A 21,465-nucleotide genomic window follows, 5' to 3' on the forward strand; every position below is an offset into this window, starting at 1 on the left:
GGGCCGGGGTAATTACCGAGGGGCCGGGCTCATTACCGGGGGCTGAGCTCGTTGTCGGTGGGCTGGGCTCATTACTGGGGGCTGGGCTAGTTCTCGGGGGGCCGGGCTAATTACCGGAGGGGCTGGCCTCGTTGCCGGTGGGCTGGGCTCATTACCGGGGGGCCGGGCTAGTTACTGGAGGGCCGGTCTGTCCCCCCGGCCCCGCCCCGCCCCGTCCCGGCGGCGGGCGCGGCTGTTTACGGGTCCGGCGAGTGGCGTCGGTCTGCGAAAGCGCGTGAGTGTCCCTCCCCCGCCGCGCCGTGTCCCCTTGTCCCTTCGCACGGCCCGCCCGGGGCTCTGCAGGGCCGGGGTGTCCCCACTGGGAGGACGTGGGACCCCCCTGTGCCCCTTGTCCCCTGCCGTGTGTCCCCGCGGGGTGCCCGGGGCAGGGATCCCCTTCCCTCCCGGTGCCCCCTCTCTCCACCGGGACAAGGCTCATCCCGGATCCGGATGGCAGAGCTGGGAGCAAACCCCTTGTTCCCTCCAGCTCCCCTCTCCGGGGTATGCTGGTGCAGGCTGATCCCCACCTGCCTTGTCTGGAGTGTCCTGGAGAGGGAACACAGAGGGAGGTTGTGGGTTTCCCTCCCCAGGGCAGGTTTTCGTGGCTTGCAGGACTTAAACCCACTCCGGCTTAGTGAGCCGGAAATTCCCTGTCGCTGCAAATCCAAGAAGTGCCAGAGCAGGGGCTGAGCCTCTCCAGGCGACGGGGGGATGCCTGGCAGGAGCTCGAAAAAGCCCTAAAGAAAGTTAAAAGAGGAAATCCAGCCACTTAACCATTTTGTTCTTATGAGTTTTGACAGCTGATTTTTTTCCCCTCTTTCTTAATACCTTAGTCTCAAAGCCTGCTCCTCACCTCCTCCCATCCCTCTGTTCCTTGGGAGCTGCAGTGGTTTCACAGGTGATTAGAAAAATGAACAGATCTGCCCTCTCCAGATTTACTGTTATTAATATGTGCTGGTTTCCCAGAGAACAGGCCGGGAATGCAACAGAGAGTGTTTGTTCACTGCTCTGAAGCCCCAAAAATGTGAAGGAGAATCCTGGTGGTCTCAATGGCTGTTTATTTACCCTGCCTGGGGGTCCTGCAGGTTTCTCCTGTGTGACTGACACATTTAGGGACCATCCCAGGAATTCCTGTGCTGTTTCCTATCAGGAGGTTCCTGCAAAAATCCACTTTTTGGGGGGTTTTGGGAGAAGCAGGAGTGTGTGTGTGTTGTGAGACCCATGGGTTTGGGCTGGCCAGGGTGGTGGGGATGGTGTGGGGCCCCAGCAGGGCCTCCAGGACAGAGCCAGTGCAGGGACAGGGATGCAGTGTCTGCCAGGCTGCAAGCAGGGGATCACCACTGCTGATGCTGAGCAAATCCCTGTGTAATTAAAAGGATTTTAATGACAGAGGAGGAGGGAGAAGCACGAGGTGAGCCTTCACTGGGAGTGCAGGTTGTGGCAGGTGCAGAGCTGGTTCTGCCACCCTCCTGTACCTGCAGTGTCAAGGCCTGGCAGCTGTAAGGGACGTGTCCTGTGATCCTTCCCCAGGGATTTTCTCCTGCCCCTCTCCCCTGGGGGAAATCCTGGAGGGTTGTAGGGGGCTGGGGAAGGTGGGGGGGTCCACAGTGCCCCGAGGAGCAGCAGTGAAAGGGGTGCTGGCCCCTCTTAGGGTGGAGATTTTTTTTCCCTAGAAGCAAAGAAGGACCTTTTTGGGCATGGTGAGATCAAAAGGTGCCAGCAGGGAGGGTGCAGGGGTGCTGTGCATGCATGGCTGGAGTGCGTGGGCAGCACTGGGGTTAGTCTGGGGTCTTCCAGCCTCAGCACCTCTTGCTTGTTGGGATTTTCTCCTCAGCTTCAGCTTTTTGGGAAATAATAAAGAATGCATATGCTGGGAGCCAAGAAGGTGACTTTTGGGGCTGCTCTCCCAACAGTGTACATTGATTGCCCTCTGCTTGTGTGGCTCAGTGAAAGCCTTGGGACACTGTGGCTCCAGAGCACTGCTCAAAACCCTGGGACTTGGCAAAAGGGAAACTGAGGCACGGGGCCATTGTGTGCCCTGAGAGCTGCAAAGCCCCAGGCAGTGTCTGTGTCCCATGTCCTGGTCCTGCTGCCAGCTGCTCCCAGGAGCAGTGAGAATGAGAGCTGTGTCCCTCCTTGGTGCTGGTCCACCACCTGGCAAAAAGCTGAGTTGGGGATTCTGCTCCAGGCTGAGGAGGGGGATGTGTGGTTTTCCTTCCCCTCTGGGAGGGTGGTTCAGCATCTGGCAGCTCTGCTCAGGGCAAATCCATCCTTGGCTGGATGTGAGTCACCCAAGGAGTGCTGGATCAAGGCGGGAATGGGATTTAGCCCTGGGGATACTGCAGTGAATGTGTGTGTGGAGAAAACTGAGCACCAGAGCCTTTCCTGTGGTAACCTGGAAGTCCATCACTAAAAAGTGTGTTTTGCTTTTAGAAAACCTCATTTTTCCTCAAAGGCGTATATGAACACAAAAACATGATCCAAGCTCTCCAAAAAATGTTACTTCTGGATGGAAAATAAATCTTTTTTCACTAGTTTTTAGGGTACACTGCACTGTGTGCTGAGCCCTTTCCTTGCTATCAGTTGAGGCAGTGGGTGCTAAGTTTATATGTGGCTTCCAGGACACCTGCAGCCTTGTCCCTGCCAGCTGAGCACTGTGGGACATCCCCTTCTCCCAGACAACTCCTGCAGTGCCTGTCTTTTGGGGTTTTTCTGCCTATTCCTGCCTGTTCTGTATTTTAGCTCTCTTACAGCATGTTGTGTTGTCCCCCTGCAGGTGCAAGAAGGGCTGCCCCTGTTGCCACTTTTGGAAGCGCTGCTCCTGTTGCCACTTTTGCAGCTTTCTTTCCCTCTGTGTGACAGCCCAGGACATCTGGGGACATCTGCAAAGATGTGGCCACTGTGGGGACTGGACCTGAACCGGGTACGGTGTGACCTGCTCTTCACAGAGGCCATCAACCAGAGGATGCAGGTGCCCAACAGGCTGAAGGTGGCGGAGAGCTGCAGCCCTGGGGACAGCAGGACAGTGGCAGAGGATGTCCCTGCATCCTTTCACATGCACATCCCTGATAGGATTTCTCTGGCAGGTAAAGCCCTGGGTTGTCTTTTGGGGTGGCCGGAGGTTGGTGGGGCCCTAGAGCGTTGTCCTGGTTTGGAAAGATGGGTGTCTGCCAGGGAAAGATGGAGCTTCCCTTGGGATGGAGAATGTAAACCCCCTCCCTCCAAATTATTAAAATTTTGCAGTTAAGGGGCTTTCAGGCAAAGATGTGGGAGTAGGAATAACAGTTCTTTACTAGGAATATTAAAAATACAAATGTAGTAGTACAAAAAACCAAGCAAACAAAAAAATCCTAGAAACACTGACAGAGTGAGAATACAACCTGACACCCTGTTGATTCAGGGTGTTGGGAGCAGTCTAAATAAATCCTCCTGCAGTGCCAGATGTGGTTCTGTTGGAGCAGAGATGATCCTGTAGAAGGGTCCAGTGGTGCTGAGCTGGGTCTGGTCTCCCTCTGGGAATCCAAACAGGCTGTGCTGGGGTTCTCAATGCCAGGTTTGATCCAGGTGGGAATGCTGGGCTCCTCCTGCTCTCCTGAAGCCATTCAGGTTGGCTTAATTCTTCCCTCTCTCCTTTCTCTAGAGATATCAGACACCAGTTTGAGGCCAGTGCTGTTGACCCAGCCAAGGAAGGTCCCCTCTGTTGTGGTGCACCTGTCCCCAGACCCCTCTGGGGATGTCCCTTTCCTGTCCTCAGGCAGCAGAGCCAGCGCCCAGCGACGCAAGCGATCGGTACCTACGTGCAGGGACGGGGTGGGGAAAGGGAGAGATCCCAAATTTGGGGTTGTTACCACCCCAAGCCAGGATTTTTCTTCCAGGAGTGAGGGGATAGGGATGGTGGGATCTCTTTCTGACCCAGGACCAGTGCAGTCCTGTGTGCTGGGACCTTGTTCAGCCACTGCTGCATTTTGTAGGCTACAGTAGGTGCAGCCCCATCACTGGCTGCTGCTTCTACTCTTTAAGTACTTTTTCAACCTCTTTTTCTTCTTGATGAAGTATGGGGCAGAGCTGGTTCATCATAGCAGAGTAGAGGGTTCTGGGGTCAGAGCCAAAGGCAGATTTTAACCTTGTGTGAGACTCTTTCAAAGAGAGGTCCCAGGCATGGGCAGGCAAAGACTTGGTTTGGCTGCTGGAGCTGCTGTTCTGCCTCCTCAAGTGCTTTAACCTCCCTGAAATTCGAGAGCTGATCCTGGATGGGTTAGGTTCAGGGTTTTTGATCTGGCTGGAGTTCAGATCAGCAGGTTCCCAGTGCTGGGGCCCCTCTGTGTGCTCTGAGCATGTCCCCCCACCTGCACCAGCATCAGGTCACTGTGCTGGGGCTCCTGTAGTGCTCCCAGCACTGAGGGAGTGCTGACGGGCCCCTGGCCCTGCAGCCCACACAGGACACCAGCCTGGGCTCAGCTCTGTGCTAACGTGGTTGTGTTTGATCCCCACAGGGCCACCACAGCAGCAGGTCACGGAGGGACAGGAGCCCCAGTGACTGTGCCCAGCTGGCCTTGCACAGCCCAGGACAGCACCAGGAGGGGTGAGCACGGGCCCAGAGTCACCCAGGGCGGGAGGGGAGCAGCATCTCCTCTCACTGGGCTCTTTTGGAGCTCTCTGGGGTTGGTGTCCTGAGAGGGACAGGGGTCACTCTGATTAGGAACAGTGGTAGAGATGACACACAGACTCTCAGGCTTGTTAGAAGTGAGAGTGATCTCTTCTCCTTAAAATCTTCTTTTATAGACAGTTCAGATGGAGTAAAACTTCACTGGACAGCAAACCAATACATTACCATCATTGGACAGTTAGGAACAGCACCCCTCAATCATTTCTTGCAAGTAAACAACAGGGAGACAAACAACACCTTGCAAGGATAGTTTTATTTTTTTCAAGGACTGTTTAAATTACTCCTTCTGATTTCTCAGGCCACGATATCTCAGGCCAGTATGAGAAATCTGTGTGACTTAGTTTCCCACAGACACTGTGCTGCTGCCTGATTTCTCTCATTCAGCATCCACAGGCAGGAGGGATCCAAATAAGAGCAGTGCAGTGCCTGGCATTCCTGCTCATCCATGAGAGGAACACAGCCTTTGGTGCCAGAGATATTTGTGCTGGGCAGCTTTGAAGGCAGCTGTGTTGTTCCCCAGGCCTCTGCTCATGGCCTTGGGCTCCAGAGTCTCTGCAGTGGGGAAATTGTCTCTGAGCTAATCCTGGAGCAGGGACTCCTGTCCCATTTGAAGTCCAGAGCTGTCCTGGGTGGCAGGAGAGCAGCACAGCACACAGCCATGGTTGGCTTTGGAGGAGTCAGCTGGCTGCCTCTGAGTCTGGGGGCTGCTGGAGAGGGTCTCCCAGCTGGTGCCATCGGGGTCTGGGTCCAGTGGCATTGCCCAGGGGTGTTTGGAGCTGCTGAAGGGTTGAGAGGCCGTGCCTAGTGCCAGGCTGTGCCCTGTGGTGCATTGCCCAGGGATGTTTGGGGATGCTGAAGGGATGAGGAGCAGTGTCCGATGCCAGGCTGTGCCCTGTGGTGCATTGCCCAGAGATGTTTGGGGATGCTGAAGGGATGAGGGGCAGTGCCTAATGCCAGGCTGTGCCCTGTTGTGCAAGATCGGGGATAACAGATGTGATTCTGTGTGCACCCAGGCCAGGCTCCTGTCCCCTGCCTGCTCCCAGTGCCCCTGTCCCCCTCCTCATGAAGCCAGGCAGGATCTATTCCATGCAGAACATCTTCCAGACCATGTATCTCCTGGGCCAGGTGCTCTTCCACCGTGTCCAGGACTCTCTGCGAGACCCAGCACTGCCCAGGTGACTTTGGCTCGTCCTGAGCCAGCTCTCTGTCACTCTGCAAGGACTGGCCTGTGCCTTGCTGAGGCATGAGCTCTGTGAGCTGTGGGCTGCAGGATGGTCCTGCATGGCTGCCATGGACTTTCTTTCTCACCTGTGCTGTCTGCCAGCTCTGGGTGCACCTCACTAACCCAGCCAGGCTCGAGTCTGCTGCTCAGTTTAACACCATCCCCTGGGCACCCTGAGTGACCCAGTGCTGCTCTGACATTGCTGGGGCTTTGCTGCTAAGCAAGGACTAATTTTTCTCTGTGCTTTCATACCTTGTTGGAGAGGGGTTTGTGAAGGGAATCAAAATTCAGAGCAGACAGCCTGACCCAGGTGCTGTCCCTGACTGAGACAGCCTCTCCTGCACCTCCCTGCACCTCTGGCTGTGTCTTGGTCACTCTTAATTCACCTTTCCATGAACTGCCCCTGGCCAGGGTGTGGTGTCCCTTTGTGCTCCCTGCAGCAGGTGTGCAATGCCCTCAATCCCTCCAGATGTGCTGGAGGAGCCATCTCCACCACCCTTGTCTGTGCCTCTGCAGTAAATTCTCTTTGTTCAAAGACATCCTTGCAGCCTTAAGGTGTCCCCACTGCTCTAAGGCTGCTGAGCACCTGGAGGAGCCATCTAAATACTTCTCATTCTCCTTGAGCAAAGCCTCCAGGCAGAAAGGGAGGAGAAGCAGCATCCATCATCACATCCATCATCAGTGGCACATCCTGCCTTCCCTCCCCAGCTGCCTGCTGCTTGCTGATGATCCAAAGTGATGTCTCTACGCTTAAGAACTGTAGGCTGAGGCTGTCTTCAAACATCATTTTAATTTCTTAATGACCAGGAGATCTGGTTAGTGGCTACAAAAGACCTTCTCCCTCCTCCCTCCAGCACTGAGGACATTCAGGCCAGGGTAGCCTGCAGAGCTGCTGTAATACAGTGGGATGACTCTGAGGCCTCTCCCCAGGTCTTGATGTCCCTTTGAAACCAGCCACCCTCAAACGCCTCTTCTTAGTGCTTTACATCCCTTCAGATGCAGACAGCCCTTCAATATGACAGCTTTGTACCCCTGTGCAACAATAAAATAAACAAAAAGACTGTGCTGAGTTGTTTGTCCTGAAATTTTAGTGAAGTCTGGTCTCAGATAGAGACTGGAATATCTGGCTGACAGTGACCTCTTGAAGGGTATGAGTCACCAGTAGGCAATTTCTGGTCTCTTCTTTAAAGGGTGTTCACCTGTATCAACTGGGATTTTGAGCCAAAAGCTGCAGGATGTGTCCTTTTTTCATGGTTCTCTACTGGGGAAAATTGCATTTTCTTTCTGTTGTGACTGTCATTTTACACTGTGGCCGCATTTTGTTGGAGGTATTATCTCCCAAATGGAGTTTCAGATGGGGATTCAGTGAATCTCCACATGCTCTTCTGGCTTGTCTTCAGCGAGATCAGCATCCAGGGATAAACAGGGATATCACCTGCTGCAAACAGGGATAAACACCCTTTCCTCCCCAGGGTCTGCAAGGGGTGGGGTGAGGTGCTTGTGAGCCCCTATGGGATCACTGAGTGCCTGTGTGAGTTATTGGTGTGCACAGGGCAGTTTTGGTTATAGAACAGCTGATTTTGGGCTAGCCTATGATGACAGGAATTGATATTTTTCTCACTGTGGGTCTACTTTATTTTGTGACTCAGTGGTGTGGACCCTGCAGTGAGGCTGTGCCTGCAGGGGCTGCCCTGGAGATCAGTGGTGTGCCTTCCAGTGGGGACCCCTGTGTTTCCAGGGAGGGAAGAAAGTGGTGGTTGCTTGTTTATGTTTCAAATTGCAGGTAAAATTTGCCACCAGAGCACAAAGGGATAGCTCCCTCCAGCTGATGGCAGCTTCCTCACCTGCTGGTGTAATTGGGATCACTCCTCCATTTCAGCGTTGGTCCTGTGATACCTGTTTACCTGACTGGCTCTAAGGATGCTTTATCCATCCCTCAGTGAATTCCTGGGACTACAGAGAATGGGTGCTTAGTAGATATGTTTTCTCTCCAAAGGAATACAAGCATGTGTTTCCTGTTGCCTGTGTTGACATGTGCTGTCTGTCCTGCTCACTTTGGGTGCATGATGGGGGTTCAGGAGAGATGAGTGCATGCACTGCAGGTGCTGTTGGCTTTTTTTGGGGGGAACACGCTCCCTGCATGGCAGTGCTGCCTTTGAGGGGGGTCAGCTGCCCCCTATGAGCAGTGCTTGTCCATCTGCATCTCTGCTTTCCTCCCCCAGCTCCCAGGAGCCCTTCCCAGCTGCAGAGAGCCCCTTGGAGGAGGCTGGGGTGACCGAGGTGGCAGCCATGAGAAGGCAGGTGAGATGGGAATAAAGGGATGCTCATGCTCTGGGAAAGCCACACAGGGTGGGCAGAGAGGTTCCAGAGGGAATTTGCTCAGTCCTGATGGGCTGCTGCTGTCAGACTGCTCCTGCCTTAAGGAGAGGACTTACCTGTGTGTTGATCCATGAAGCTCCTGCCCCAAGGGGCTGCAGGACACAGCCAGACCCCTCTGGTGGCAGTGGGAGAGGCTCAAATGCTCTCTGCTGGGAAGAATCTTTTCCTGAAGCGTCTGCTGCAGATCTGAGGTGCTGCTGCCACTCCTCCCTTTAGGGAAAGGAGGAGTATTGGGGTTCCCAACACCTCCGAGTGGACCATCCAGCCCTTGCAGAGAAGTGGCTTGTATCAGTTAGAGAGACGACATGGTTGAGTATGTCTTGAAAAAGTAAAAAGGTTTTAATAAGGCAAGAAAATAATACAAACACAAAGGCAAAGCTGAGCACAGTATAGAGACAGGTCCCATAGCTGCTACAACACCTCAAAAATACCCCAAGCTGCTTTGTTTTCTATCTTTAGTACTCAATAGTTCAGGTGGGCTATTTGATTTTTGGCCTAATGAAATCAGCAACAGGCTTTGAGTTACACTTGCCAAGCCAAATCAATGCCTCTGTGCTGTTGCTGAGCAAATTACTGACAGGACAGTGAAGAGTTTCTGGGTCCTTTACCTTATAAGAAATACAAGGGATGAGTCTTAAACCTTCCCCTATTTGGAAACACCTGCTGGGGGTGTGGGGTGCCTGCCAACAGAGTACCTGAAGCAGGAGCAGCATCTCCCATTTTCCATCCCTTGCTGTGCCTTGGTCCTGGGGTGCTGACAGTGCCCCTGTGCTTCCCTTGCAGCTGGCGAGGATCTCAGGGAGGCTGCGAGTGCTGGAGGAGCAGAGCCACGCCTGGAGACAGAAGGAGGCCCTGGTGTACTCTGTGATGATCTCTGCTTGCCTCATCAACACCTGGCTCTGGCTTAGAAGATAATGGCTCGTGCCCGACCTACCCTGCTCACCCTGGCAGGGTGGGTGAGGGCAGGGAGAGGAGCATTTCTCCTGGACTTGCCAGCTGTGAAACTCTTTTTCCATGACTAGGACTGCTTTTGGCACTGTGGGCCCTCAAGAATCCATGTCCTCCAGGCCTTGGTGACAAAGAAGGTGTGAGGAGCTGCTGTGAGGAGCTGAGGCCTCCTAAGAGCTCTGGTGGCTGGCACAGGAGGTGTCTGTTCTGTGCAGTTGTCCTCAGGCTGCCAGAGGAGATGCAGACCTGAGGCGTTGGGTGTTTGTGGTGATGCCTTGGGAAGGCTGACCTGGAACAGAGACTGGATAGAGCTAGAGAATAAAGTAGATATTTATTGAAAAGCCTTTAGTGTACACCTTGGGCAGGACAAGAGCCTGGCCAGGGCTACACCCAAGGTGGACCCAAAATGGTCACAAAATGAACAAATGGCCATGAGGTCTCACACTTTTATAAGTTTTGGTCCATTTGCCTCTTGGGGTTTAATTGTCCAATTCCAGCTCCAGGTTGTGAGGTCCCATCCTTTTTTTCTCCCTTCCACCACCCTTGTTTGTGCTTTTGGACCTGAAAACTTGTAACAGTTGTCCTTGCTGTCCATCTGGGAAAGGATTTGTTTTGTGTCCCTGCTGTGTGCAGAGCTGAGTGACACTGACTGTGAGCTCAGAGCTGCGCCCCTGGGCAGCACAGAACCTGAAATACATGAAAACTGAAACTTAAAGCATCATTTGACATTGGGGTCCTGTTACCCTCACAGCCTCTGGTGGGCTCATTCTCCAGGCCACATCCCACCTTGGAGATCTTATCTCTGACCCCATGAAAGTTCTCAGCTGACTTCTGTGGCCTATTCCTCATTTTCTGTAGAGTGACTGAGTGTTTCTAAACTTCTGCTGGGTTTTCTTTTCCTTCCTTGTGCAACTGCTGTTTGGTGGGGTTGGTACTGCCAGGTCTCCTGTGCCACAGCCCCTCTCCCAGGGGTGGAGCAGTAGGGGCCAGGAGCTCCCAGCCCAGCAGCCACAGCAGGTCTGCAGATGTTCACATCCCAAGTGGCTCTAAGAGCCTTGCTGACATCTGGGCTTATCCCTTATCCAGGGCCTCGGTTCTTTCCCAGGGAGATTTACATGGGAAACCTCCCCGTGGTGACTCTCTGGATTATAAAACCTCATATCAGCAGCGATAGCACCAAACAGGTCAGGGAAAATAGATATTTGTTAGGCTCCCCGTGGCAGAGAGGAGTGGAGGAGTGTCTCTCCTAGGTCCTGCTGCCAAGCTGCAGCTTCAGTGACAGTGCAAGAACATGGGTGAGGGAAATTCCTGACCCAGATGCTCTTTAGCTGTAAACAAGCTCAGCTTAACAGCTTTTCTCTTTGTTTCCTTCTCTAGAGTTTACTAACACTTGATTGTGAGGTGACTTTGAGATGTTTTTGGTGCTTCATCCAGCACATCTGCTGGAGTTGTGCATGTAGGCCCTGGGGGCAGGTTTTGGCAAGGCATAACAGGACCTCTCTGTGTCACCTATACCTAATTATAGCTGCATCTACATGTCATCCAGATGTCCCAGCAGCTTATTTACAGACACCAGTGCTCGGGTGTTTTCTGCTTGACACCGCATCAAGCGCCCGTGACTGTAAATCTGGCAGCTGGACAGTGATTAATAAATAACTGTCCCAAAGTAATTGCAGGTCTGAGCCTGTGGCTGATTGCTGAGCTGAGGAGAGCTCTGGGATTTATTGCAGACGAGAGCCAGGGTGGTGTGGTGGACTTGGTGTGCAGTGCTGTGGCAGGGGGGGTGTGCAGGACAAGTGGCTCTTGTGGCTCAGGGATGTGGTCAGGGTCACCAGAGGACCTTGCACAACTGTTCTGTCTAAGGAGGTGTGAGTCGTGCCAGAAATGAGGTAAATTGTCTGGTTTCTCTCCTCTGAGAGGTGTTAAGGTGTTTTGGAGGAAGCTTGTGTTTGGGGGTTATTTTAAGCTGTGTTTTAGGGGGAGAAGGGATGACTTTGGGAGGGCACACCACCTTCAAAGTGTGGCTTGAAGGGGTTTGGAGGAGAGGTGGTCAAACTGAATGTATTCTCACAGGCCAGATACTGGTGGGTTGAAGATATGACTTCTGTGTAAGGCGTAAATTCTGCTGTAAATCTGGAAACACTGACCACAAAATGCATATTTTAATAAACTCTGTGTGTTCTGGACATGTTTTCTGTGGAGTCTGATCCTGATGTCCCAGTAAGTGGGAACAGGTGAGGTTCATTCCCTTGGCAGCAGGACTGTGACCTGCTCATGGGTGTCTCAGCCCCAGCTGCCCTCACTGAGGGGGAGTCTTGAGTAGAAAAGCTTCTGGTTAATGCTGTCTCCCTGTTGGTGGAGTGTGATGCTTTTACTCCCTTTTTTCTCTTCCTTGCCTCCTCCTCCTGGCTGCTTTGTCCCCAGGCAGCACAGGTGGCAGGGCTGGGTGTCCCCAGGGGCCACTGCCACAACGATGTGCACAGCAAATAAAGTGTTTTGTGCACCATGGTGCTCGGGGGAGCAGCTCCTGGGGTTCCCATGTTCCTTTTGGAGGCAGCTGCAGGCAGGGAGCAAAAAGAGAGCTGGAAGAGGGACACACTGCTGTCTGTGCTCCTGGTGGGCTGTCACCTGGAGTCTGTGATGTGGGGACAGGAGCAGGGTGACATCCTGTGCTGCTAGGTGCCCACCCAGGAACCACAGCCCCAGCCGAGAGAAATTCTGTTTTTTTCCTTTGGACTCGCTGCTGCCTGGGTGCTCAGTGAGATCAGAACAAGTGGAATTGAAGGCTTTGAAGGGGAAAGTAAAAGGTAAACCTTTGATAGCAAAGATAAAAGAGACTCCTGGTGCCGGTGCTTTCAGATCAGCCCTGCACAAGGTGCAGGACTCCATGTGCCCCTCAGGGATGGATCCAGCCTCACCCACTGCAAGTGGTTACATCCTGGAGGGAGAGGATGAAAACTGACCTCTCATTGCTTTGGGGAATCAGAATTTTTGCTAACTGGGTATTAGAGTGACTTCCTGAGCAAAATAAAAGGACAGAAATTGGTGAAAGGTGCATTTCATGATCACCTTCAAACTCTGCAGCTCTCTTTGATGGGACTCCAGAGCAGCCCTTTTGGTCCCTTGCTCTGCCAGCAGAGGAGGTAAGTGGATGTGAGGGTGTTAAAATGTTTTCCCAGTTTTCCATCCTAGCAAGAACTGAGGCACAGCCTCTGAAGAAGGGAAATAATCATCATTTTTGCTTTTCCCCTGGGCAGGGGGCTGGGAGCAGAACCTGGGGAGCAATCCAGGAGCATCCCCTGGTGTGGCAGGACCTGAGCCCACCTGGGGGTGCTGGCTGTGCCCGTCCCTGGGTGCAGTGTCCCTTCACTGAGGGGACACACAGCTGCTCAGGATGGCTGTGATCTCCAGCTGGGCACTGCCCTGCAGTTGTTCTGGGGTCCCTGCAGCCCCCAGGAGGAGGTGATTAGGTGGTGGGAGAAGGGAATACATGCACAGGATGCATCCTTGAGCAACACCTTTCCCTCCTCCCCTTCCATCCCCAGGCACAGCGCTGGCTGCTGTCAGCTCCTCAGGGCACCAGGAGTGCCCAGGGGATGGATGGGCGGTGACAGTCACACGGGTGTGTGCAATGTCCCCGCTGCCACCGCGCCGCCACCTCCGCTCCTCCTGCCCTGCCCCTGTGCTGTGAAAACCCGGAGCGCTCCGGAGGCGGCCCGGGGAGCTGCTGGGGCAGGGATGTTCCCCTGCCGGCCCTGCCAGCCCTGCCAGCCCGCCTGAGGCTGCAGCATAGCGGTCAAAAGGCTTCGGGGGACGCCGGGCTGGTGAGTGGACGCCGGTGGCCTCTGGGCAGTGGCACCGCTGCCCCAGGGAGGTGCGGAAAGGAGGGACAGGCAGGGCGGGATAGGAGTGGGGTGGGAAAGGCAAGGCAAGGAAAGGAAAGGCAAGGCAAGGGAGGGGTGGGGGAGGCAAGGCAGGGGTAGAAAAGGAAAGGCAGGGCACAGAAAGGCCAGGCAAGGCAAGGGAGGATAGAAAAGATAAGGCAGAGGTAGAAAAGGCGAGGCAACCCAAAGCAAGACAAGGCGGAGGAGGCAGGCAAAGCAAGGCAAGGCAAGGGATGGGTAGGAAGGACAAGGCAAATAAAGGCAAGGCAAGGCAGGGTAGAAAAGGCAAGGCACAGAAAGGCCAGGCCAGGCAAGCCAAAGCAAGGCAAAGGAGGAGGCAGGCAAGGCAAGGCAGGAGAGGGGTAGAAAGGACAAGGCAAGTAAAGGCAAGGCAAGGGAGGGTAGAAGAGGTAAGGCAGAGGTAGAAAAGGCAAGGCGAGGCAACCCAAAGCAAGGCAAAGGAGGAGGAGGCAGGAAAGACAAGGCAAGGCAAGGGGGGGGAGGGGTAGGAAGGACAAGGCAAATAAAGGCAAGGCAAGGAAGAGGTAGATAAGGCAAGGGAGGGGAAAGTAAGAGAGATAAAGGAGGGGTTGGACTGGGAAAGGCAAGGTGAGGGAGGGGCAGGCAGGGAAAAGGAGGAGTACACAAGGCAAGGAATGGGAAGGGGAGGGGCAGGCAAGGCCAGGCAATGAAAGGCAAGGAGAGTAGGAAAGGCCAAGGAGAGGGAGGCAAAACCAGGGAAGAGAAGGAAAAAGAGCTGTTCCTCTGGCAATGGATGAGGAGCCTGAACCATGAGGAGAGCATCTTTCACAGCCTTACACAGCTGTGGGGTCTCTTAGAGAGAAGAAAATGCCCTGCAGGGCTCCTCCTGCAGCAGCAGCCATGGCTGGTGCTGGGAAACAAGGTGTGAGCCCACACTGTGGTATTTGACCCTCTCTTCCCACATTGGGCTGGATTTCTGTGTTCAAACCATGCAACATGTCTTGGCCGTGTTTTCCTGTGGCTGTTTTGTGCTTTTTGCAGGTCCCTGGGGCAGGGTGTGTGCCCGTGGTCTCCTCACACTGAGGATGAGGAGCAATGGCCTGCACAGCTCCCCAGGCAGCCACCAGCCCAGGGGGGACACCAAGGGGACAGGGCTCAGCAGGTCAGGATGGTCCCTGCTTTGGGTGGGGGAGGCCGTGGTGGGGCAGGGGAGGGAAAGGCCTGGCATGGGCAGGCCTGTGGTACCCAAATGTAGCCCTGGTTTGTGCCCAAGATGTTTTGCTTTTCTGAAATTCTTTTCCTGGGGAATTTTCCGTAAACAAAAGAAGTGTTTTTTGTAACTTTGCTATGTTATTCATTCCTTTTCCTAAGAAAGATTTCTTCTTAATGTCCCTCTGGTCTGATCAATATAATTGAAGAAGTTTGCCTTTGTTTTCACCAATCAAACTGGTCTGTGTAAAATAGTATATAAAGAAGACACATCCCAAAAACAAAGGAGTGATTTTCAGCCTTCTGAATCTCAGAGTCTGTGTCATTGTAGTGTAAAACAGCATCACCCAACCTCTGCTTCCTCCAGTGTGCCTGGCAGTGCCACGGTGGCACAGCATGGATGTGATCTCCCTTTTTCTCTGCTGCAGGACCTGCTCAAGACAGGGTGACACCAGCTCAGAGCTGCAGAGAGGAGCCAGCCTGGATGGAGGGGAGCAGAGGGGTGACCACGCTTTCCGAGGCCAGGGAGCCTTGGCCAGGTAACTGTGTGTGCCACTGGCATGGCCTTGACTCTGAGGCCTTCACTGGGGTCAGGATGCCCCTCTGCTGTATGGAATTCATGGCATGCAGGGATGAGGGTCTATGAGTGCTGCTCTTCATGCCCCAGTGCCCGTGGAGATGGTTTTGGTAGGGGATGGCTTCACCCCCACTGGGCTCAGAGGCTCCTTTCCCTGCAGGCAGCCTCCCTCTGCCTCAGTCCCCCACAGATTCCTCATATTCCTGTGGGAATGACAGCAGGACTGGGGTAGAACTTGTGGAACTCTGTCGGGGTGGTCTCTATGGCTTGTATATTTTTGGTCCCACATCGTCACTAAAAGGGGGTAAAAAAGCAATTCTAGTGCTTGAGAGGGAGCTGCCAGAGTTTTCCTCTCAGCTGCAGCTCCCCTGATGACTCTGAAGCTTTTGCTTTGTCCTTGCCCTGTTAACAACTCCTGTGTCTGCCTCTCTCCCCTGCCCAGGATCGCCCGGCTGGTGCTGGTGCTCAGGGACTGGGCCAGCAGGAGCCTGCACGAGGAGCAGCAGAGGCCAGACCCCTTCCTGGAGCGTTTCCAAGGCCCTGAGCTCCTGACAGTGCCTGCAGGAGCTGCTGATGAACCTGAGGATGAGGAGGCTGAGAAGTTACACAAAAAGTAGGGTCTTGTTCCTGTGGTCCCAGCTGTCCTTGGCTGGGTGGGGGTCAGCTGTGCCTGGGGCTTGGGGCTCACAGTGGGATACAGGTTTGCACATGGTCAGAGTGTGATGAACCAGGTGTAGATGTATCAATCTCTGAGGGTCCAGCCTTTGCAGAGAAGTGGCTAAAATTAATTAGCCAGACTGCTCTTTGGAGGTGTTTTGTAAAGCAAAGGGTTTAATAAGGAAAAATAACAAAATAACAAAAGTTACAGAAAACAAAAGCAAAGCCGTGCAATGGGTGCCTGAGAAAACCTTTGAGACCCTGCTAGAAACATTCCGAAAAGCCTCTTACTTCCTTTGGGCTTCTTCCTAAATACTGAATGTTTTAGGATAGACAACCTGATGTGCTGCAAATGAAATTAACCACAGGCTTTGAGTTACACTCTCAGAGCCCAATCTGTGCTCTCGTGCTGGCCCTGAGCCAATTACTGAAAGAAAACCACAAAACTTTCTAGTTAAACTTCCTAAAATGTCTAAAGGTAAACTGAAACTTTTTCCCTATGTGGAAACACCTGCGGGGGGTGTGGGGTGCATTTACCACACCAGTGGGGTTGGGAAAGAAGGAGGTGGGATGGAGTGGTGGGAAGCGTCTCTCCTCCCCTCTCCAGCCCATCTTGGCAGCCAGCCTGGTCCTGCTGGGCAGTTCTGCTGCCACACAGGGCCTGTGGAAAAGACCTTGCCTGTCCCTCAGCCATGGGGTCTTCTCCCTCCTGGTCCATGCCCTGGTGGAAAACACATCAAACCTCCCCAATTTCATACCAGTCCCACACTGGGGGTGTTTTTGGAGCCAGCCTTGGGTCTGTACTAAGATGCACCTGCAGCTTGTGCATATGAGGGGGTGGCCACAAGCCAAGAGATGCAGGACTGCAACCACTGCGTCTCAGCCAGGAGCCACAAACCTGTGGGATTTGCCAGTCTCATTCATCATCTGCAGGATGAAGGGAGTGTGTTTGCTGCCTGTGCTCCCCCCACAAAGAGCAGCTTTCTGAAAAAGCTCTTTCAAATCCAGCCCTTTCATCTCCTCAGCTCACACTCCTGGTGAGAAGCAATAACCTGGCTTTTCTTCTGCTGGCTAATTAGAGGGCAAAGCTCACAGGCTACTCTGGACCCTAGCATTATACATGGTAATTAAAACACCAAGAAATAATTGTTTTCTCTTGGAGAAAAAATAATCTGAGCCTTGTATCTGGGTCTTTACAAGTAATGGAAGAAAATATTGGTCTGCCCTGTGAGGTTAAGGGAGCTTGTTCATGGCTAGAAGGAGCTGAAGTGTTCTTTTAAAGGGCTGTTTAGTGCCAGTGGGTTCTGGGGGTACAGTGGGAACTTGTGGGGTTTTCTGGGTCCTCAGCTCCACAGGTAAGATCCCCAAGTCTGGTAATCTCACATGTGAGCTGCTGCTCATGGCTTTCAGGGTCCACAGCTCCAGGCCTGAGTGCAGGGAGTTTGGGAAGAGGCAGATGACTATTCCCTTTTCCTGGGTTAACCCAGAGCCCTGTTTTTCCAGCCCTGGCCCTGCTGTCAGTGTAATATCAGTGATCCTGGCCACCTGTCATGGCAGCACTGGTGATTTAAAGCTGAAATTACCAACACCATTAACAGCATTTTTGAGGTTATTAGTTGTTGTGGGTGCCACAAGTACCTGGGCTGGCTGCAGGTGAGTCAGAGCTTCCCCTGGGGCAGTGCTGGATCTCCCAGGGAGGAGAGTCCCTTTCTCAAAAAACAAATGTTCAAATTGCAATTTCTGGTTAAAAATAGGCACTTTTAATGGGCAGGCTGGACCAGCACTTGTCTGTGGGTGCACAGAGGGTGAACATGAGGGACTGGGGCTGGCTTTGTGCCCAGTGCCAGTCCCCACGCTCGGGGCACTGCCTGTACTCCAGGGGAGGGAGATTTCCAGGCAGGAGTTCTGCCTTTGAAGTTGTCAGAAGTGATGGGGTGGGCATGGGGAATCTGTTGGCAAGTGGATTGTTGTTTTTTCCTATCACTGGAGGGAGTTTTGTGTGTTCAAAAGCTGGGAGGGAGGGAAGGAGGGAGAGGGTGTTTTGCCCCACCAGGATGCAGCAGCTATAAACCTATCAGCCAACCACAGGGTTCCTCTTCCCCAGCTTCTCCAGTGAATCTGGCAACTGGAGCACACACTTCTTATCTCAGAGTCCCAAGACGAGCACGATCAAACACTTGGGAGTAGTTCAAAGGCTGGAGCCCGGGCTGTGCAGACTGCAGGAGGCACAGGAGGCAGCCCTGCCATGCCAGCTGCCCCCGGGGCCACTGCTCTGGGGCTTGGGCAGCCCCTCCTGGTGCTGCCACTGATCTGCAGCACTCTCTCCTTCCTGCTCCAAATAATCTTCTCTTCAGATCTGCCTGGCACTGCTCCCTACCTCACCTGGGGGGAGCAATGTCCTGTCACCTCTCGGGGACTTTTCTGATCACCCTGTTCCACACATCTGCTCCTGACTCTGCCACTGGGGTGCTGTGTCATGTGGGCCACCTGCTTGGCCTTACCATCCCACAGTTTCCTCTTCTGCTGCATTCTCTGCTCAGTTTTAGGGATAAAGGAAGTTAAACAGTGCTGGGATTCAGCACTGCTGGGATTGGTTTTGGTTTTGCAGACTGGCACCCAGGCTGCAGCTCTGTTGGAGGCAGTGCAGGGCATGGGATGAAGGATGTGGCTCAGATGGTTTGTTCCATCCCTGTTTTCCACACACTCTGCCAGCTCTGACTCTTCTCCCTGCTTCCAGGAGGAAATGGCTGTTCTTTGTGGTGGACCCTGCGGGGGACAGGTATTACCACTGGCTGGCTGTGATTGCAGTTCCTGTCCTCTACAACTGGTGCTTGCTGGTGGCCAGGTGAGCTGGGAGGTTGTTGGGTCACTCCCTGTCCCCTCTGACCCTCCTGATCACCTGCTTTAACCTGGATCAGCCAGGATCCAGCTGACACTGATGGTGCTGGGGCTGGTGGCACTGAAAGGAAAGAGACTTCCCACTGTCACTGTGAATTCTGGCCCAGCTGGACAGGGCCATGGTTTCAGGGTCGTTTGGGTGGTGGTTTCAAGGTGTTGCTTTACTTACATCAAGGGAGGGCAGATTTTTCTGTGCAGGGAGTTTTAATTCCTAGAAGAGGAGTGCCCTGTGGCCAAGCTCTGTCACAGAGTTGGGTGCCTCAGGATCAGCCTACATTCAGCTGTAATAATTCCAGAAGATGTGGGGATTTGTGGTCTCACACCCTGTTTGATGACCTTCCTCCAGGGCTTGCTTCACTGACCTGCAGAAGACCTACTTAGTGCTGTGGCTGGTGTTAGATTACATCTCAGATGCTCTCTACCTTGGGGACACGGTGATCCGCCTGCACACAGGTGAGCAGGGGCAGCATCCTGGCTTTCCTTTAATCCCTTAAAAGTGGAGATGAGCTGCAAGGGACAGGCCTAATCCACAGTTAGAGGGAGGATTTTGCCTACCTTGGTGTTCACTAGTCTCCAGAGAAAGAATCTAATTAGAAGATCTGAGAAATGGAGCAAGTTTCAATATGAAAGATTAATCGTGCCAGCTTTCAACTTCACCTTTGAATAATTGTACAAAATTACCTGCATTACTATTAGTATTCGGGCATAGTTGAAGGTCTGTATCTCTGATTTTGCATCAGTTCAGCTAATGAATTATCTGCATGGAAAAATGGTTGAATTTAATGTTCTCGGAAGGCAGCACTTGGCTGTACGTTTGCTGTCAGGACTGCAATAATTCATGATCTGGAGGATGGAAACCTTTGTGATCCTTTTTTCTTTGTGGCAACAGACTAAATCCCTGAGTTTTATCTTTGTGTGGCTTTTGCCAGATGAAGGCCTTGCATGATAACAAACTGATTAGAGCAGGAACTGGTAATGTTTGGGTAATCCTGTGTATTTATCCACACAAATCCGTGGCATACCATAGGATTGCTCAGGTGTTCACAAAACCTGCAGGAAAATCAAACTCAAACTAAGATAATCCTGTAATTTGCTTTTCTTTAGGATTCCTGGAACAAGGCCTCCTGGTGAAGGACCCGCAGAAGTTACGGGATAACTACATCCACACGCTGCAGTTCAAGCTGGATGTTCTCTCCAGCCTGCCCACAGACCTGGGCTATGTTTTGGTGGGGCTGCACTGCCCCGAGCTGCGTTTCAACAGGCTGCTGCGCTTCTCCCGCATGTTCGAGTTCTTCGACAGGACCGAGACCAGGACCAGCCACCCCAACCTCTTCCGCATCAGCAACTTGGTCCTTTACATCCTGGTCATCATCCACTGGAACGCCTGCATTTATTACGCCATCTCCAAGGCCATAGGCTTCGGGGAGGACAGCTGGGTCTACCCCAATGTCACAGACCCTGAGTATGGGCATCTGACCCGGGAGTACGTCTACTGTCTCTACTGGTCCACGCTGACCCTGACCACCATCGGGGAGACCCCTCCCCCTGTGAGGGATGAGGAGTACCTCTTTGTGATCTTTGATTTCCTCGTCGGTGTGCTCATCTTCGCCACCATCGTGGGCAACGTGGGCTCCATGATCTCCAACATGAACGCCACCAGGGCCGAGTTCCAGGCTAAGATTGATGCCATCAAGCACTACATGCAGTTCCGCAGGGTGAGCAAAGACCTGGAAACCAAAGTCATCAAGTGGTTCGACTACCTGTGGACCAACAAGAAGGCGGTGGATGAACGGGAGGTCCTCAAGAACCTCCCTGACAAGCTGAGGGCAGAGATTGCCATCAATGTTCACCTGGAGACACTGAAGAAGGTGAGGATTTTCCAGAACTGCGAGGCAGGGCTGCTGGTGGAGCTGGTGCTGAAGCTTCGCCCTCAGGTGTTCAGCCCTGGGGATTACGTGTGCAGGAAAGGGGACATCGGGAAGGAGATGTACATCATCAAGGAGGGCAAGCTGGCCGTGGTGGCTGATGATGGTGTGACACAGTATGCTCTGCTCACTGCAGGGGGCTGCTTTGGGGAGATCAGCATCCTCAACATCAAAGGGAGCAAAATGGGCAACAGGCGCACTGCCAACATCCGCAGCCTGGGCTACTCTGATCTCTTCTGCCTGTCAAAGGAAGATCTGGTGGAAGCCATCACAGAGTACCCCGATGCCAAAAGGATCTTGGAGGAGCGTGGCCGGGAGATCCTGATCAAGGAAGGGCTGCTGGATGAGTCAGCTGCAGAGGAGACCACAGAAGGGAAGAGCATGGAGGAGAGGCTGGACAGGGTGGCCTCAAGCCTGGACACGCTGCACACCCGCTTTGGCCGGCTCCTGGCTGAGTACAACGATGCCCAGATGCAGCTCAAGCAGCGTATCACTGCTCTGGAGTCCAAGATGAGGCAGGAGGAGCTGGAGGATTTCTCCTCTGATAGCTCAGACAGTCTGTTTGAGGATGAGAGGAAAGCTTCACCTGGTGGGATGCAGTGAGGGAGAACAGAGACAGCTGGATGATGTCTGACCATGTGTTGAGGCAGTGTTTGCTGTTCCACAAGGCAGACCTTGTGGCTGCCTTGCCAGGGCCTTTTCTCAGGTCCTTTGCACTGCTGCTGGCACTGCCTCGATGGCAGCCCCTGAGGTGTCTCCAAATCAGGGGATTGTCCTGGCTCCTCCTCTGACCTGTCACTTTTTTCACTGCCTTTTGGGTTCAGCCTTTATAACTCACTTCAGGCAATCAGTGCTCAGTGAGTGCAAACACTGCCCAGTCTGCACCCAGGAACTCTTTACCCTCCAGACCCCCGAACTCAGCTAAGACAGGCCAAACTGGGCCTCTGACATCTGCAGATGGAGAAGCTTGTCTGGGGTCACTGTCACTGCCCTGGGCACCACCCTTGCTGAGGCTGGGCCTGCAGCTGCTGCCTCCTGCCTGCCTCTCTCTCCTATTTGGTTATTTGGTGCTCTCAGGG

At 53.4% G+C, this 21,465-nt stretch overlaps 2 protein-coding genes across 4 annotated transcripts; both read left to right on the plus strand.

Moving 5' to 3' along the window:
• The first annotated feature begins 205 nt into the window (after positions 1-205).
• Positions 206-11,432, plus strand: LOC310917741 (mitochondrial fission factor homolog B-like). Of its 3 annotated transcripts, XM_083876242.1 has the most exons (7): positions 206-274; positions 2,816-3,125; positions 3,680-3,828; positions 4,533-4,621; positions 5,719-5,880; positions 8,150-8,228; positions 9,090-11,432. In XM_083876242.1, the coding sequence occupies exons 2-7, from the start codon at positions 2,930-2,932 to the stop codon at positions 9,219-9,221; spliced, it is 807 nt and encodes a 268-aa protein (XP_083732368.1). In that variant the 5' UTR covers positions 206-274; positions 2,816-2,929; the 3' UTR covers positions 9,222-11,432. The 3 variants fall into 3 exon arrangements, with proteins under 3 accessions (XP_083732368.1, XP_083732366.1, XP_083732367.1); XM_083876240.1 differs by lacking the exon at positions 5,719-5,880; XM_083876241.1 differs by lacking the exon at positions 5,719-5,880 and having other exon boundaries at positions 213-274; positions 2,902-3,125.
• Positions 11,433-11,441: 9 nt separating this feature from the next.
• Positions 11,442-20,989, plus strand: CNGA2 (cyclic nucleotide gated channel subunit alpha 2; the record flags this gene model as incomplete). Its single annotated transcript, XM_083876198.1, has 6 exons — positions 11,442-11,488; positions 14,758-14,868; positions 15,349-15,519; positions 18,301-18,408; positions 18,808-18,914; positions 19,566-20,989. The coding sequence occupies 6 exons, from the start codon at positions 11,442-11,444 to the stop codon at positions 20,987-20,989; spliced, it is 1,968 nt and encodes a 655-aa protein (XP_083732324.1).
• Positions 20,990-21,465: the final 476 nt, after the last annotated feature.

The sequence above is a fragment of the Zosterops lateralis genome (genome assembly GCF_965231275.1).
Source record: "Zosterops lateralis genome assembly, chromosome: 21".
In the NCBI taxonomy this organism is placed as follows: Eukaryota; Metazoa; Chordata; class Aves; order Passeriformes; family Zosteropidae; genus Zosterops; species Zosterops lateralis.

What these genes read in the sequence shown, in the direction of transcription:
- LOC310917741 (XM_083876242.1), top strand. Translation starts at nt 2,930, where the DNA reads ATGTGGCCACTGTGGGGACTGGACCTGAACCGGGTACGGTGTGACCTG. An exon ending in CCCAGCGACGCAAGCGATCG is followed by an intron (nt 3,829 to 4,532) that starts GTACCTACGTGC and finishes TGATCCCCACAG; the next exon opens with GGCCACCACAGCAGCAGGTC. An exon ending in CCAGGACAGCACCAGGAGGG is followed by an intron (nt 4,622 to 5,718) that starts GTGAGCACGGGC and finishes GTGTGCACCCAG; the next exon opens with GCCAGGCTCCTGTCCCCTGC.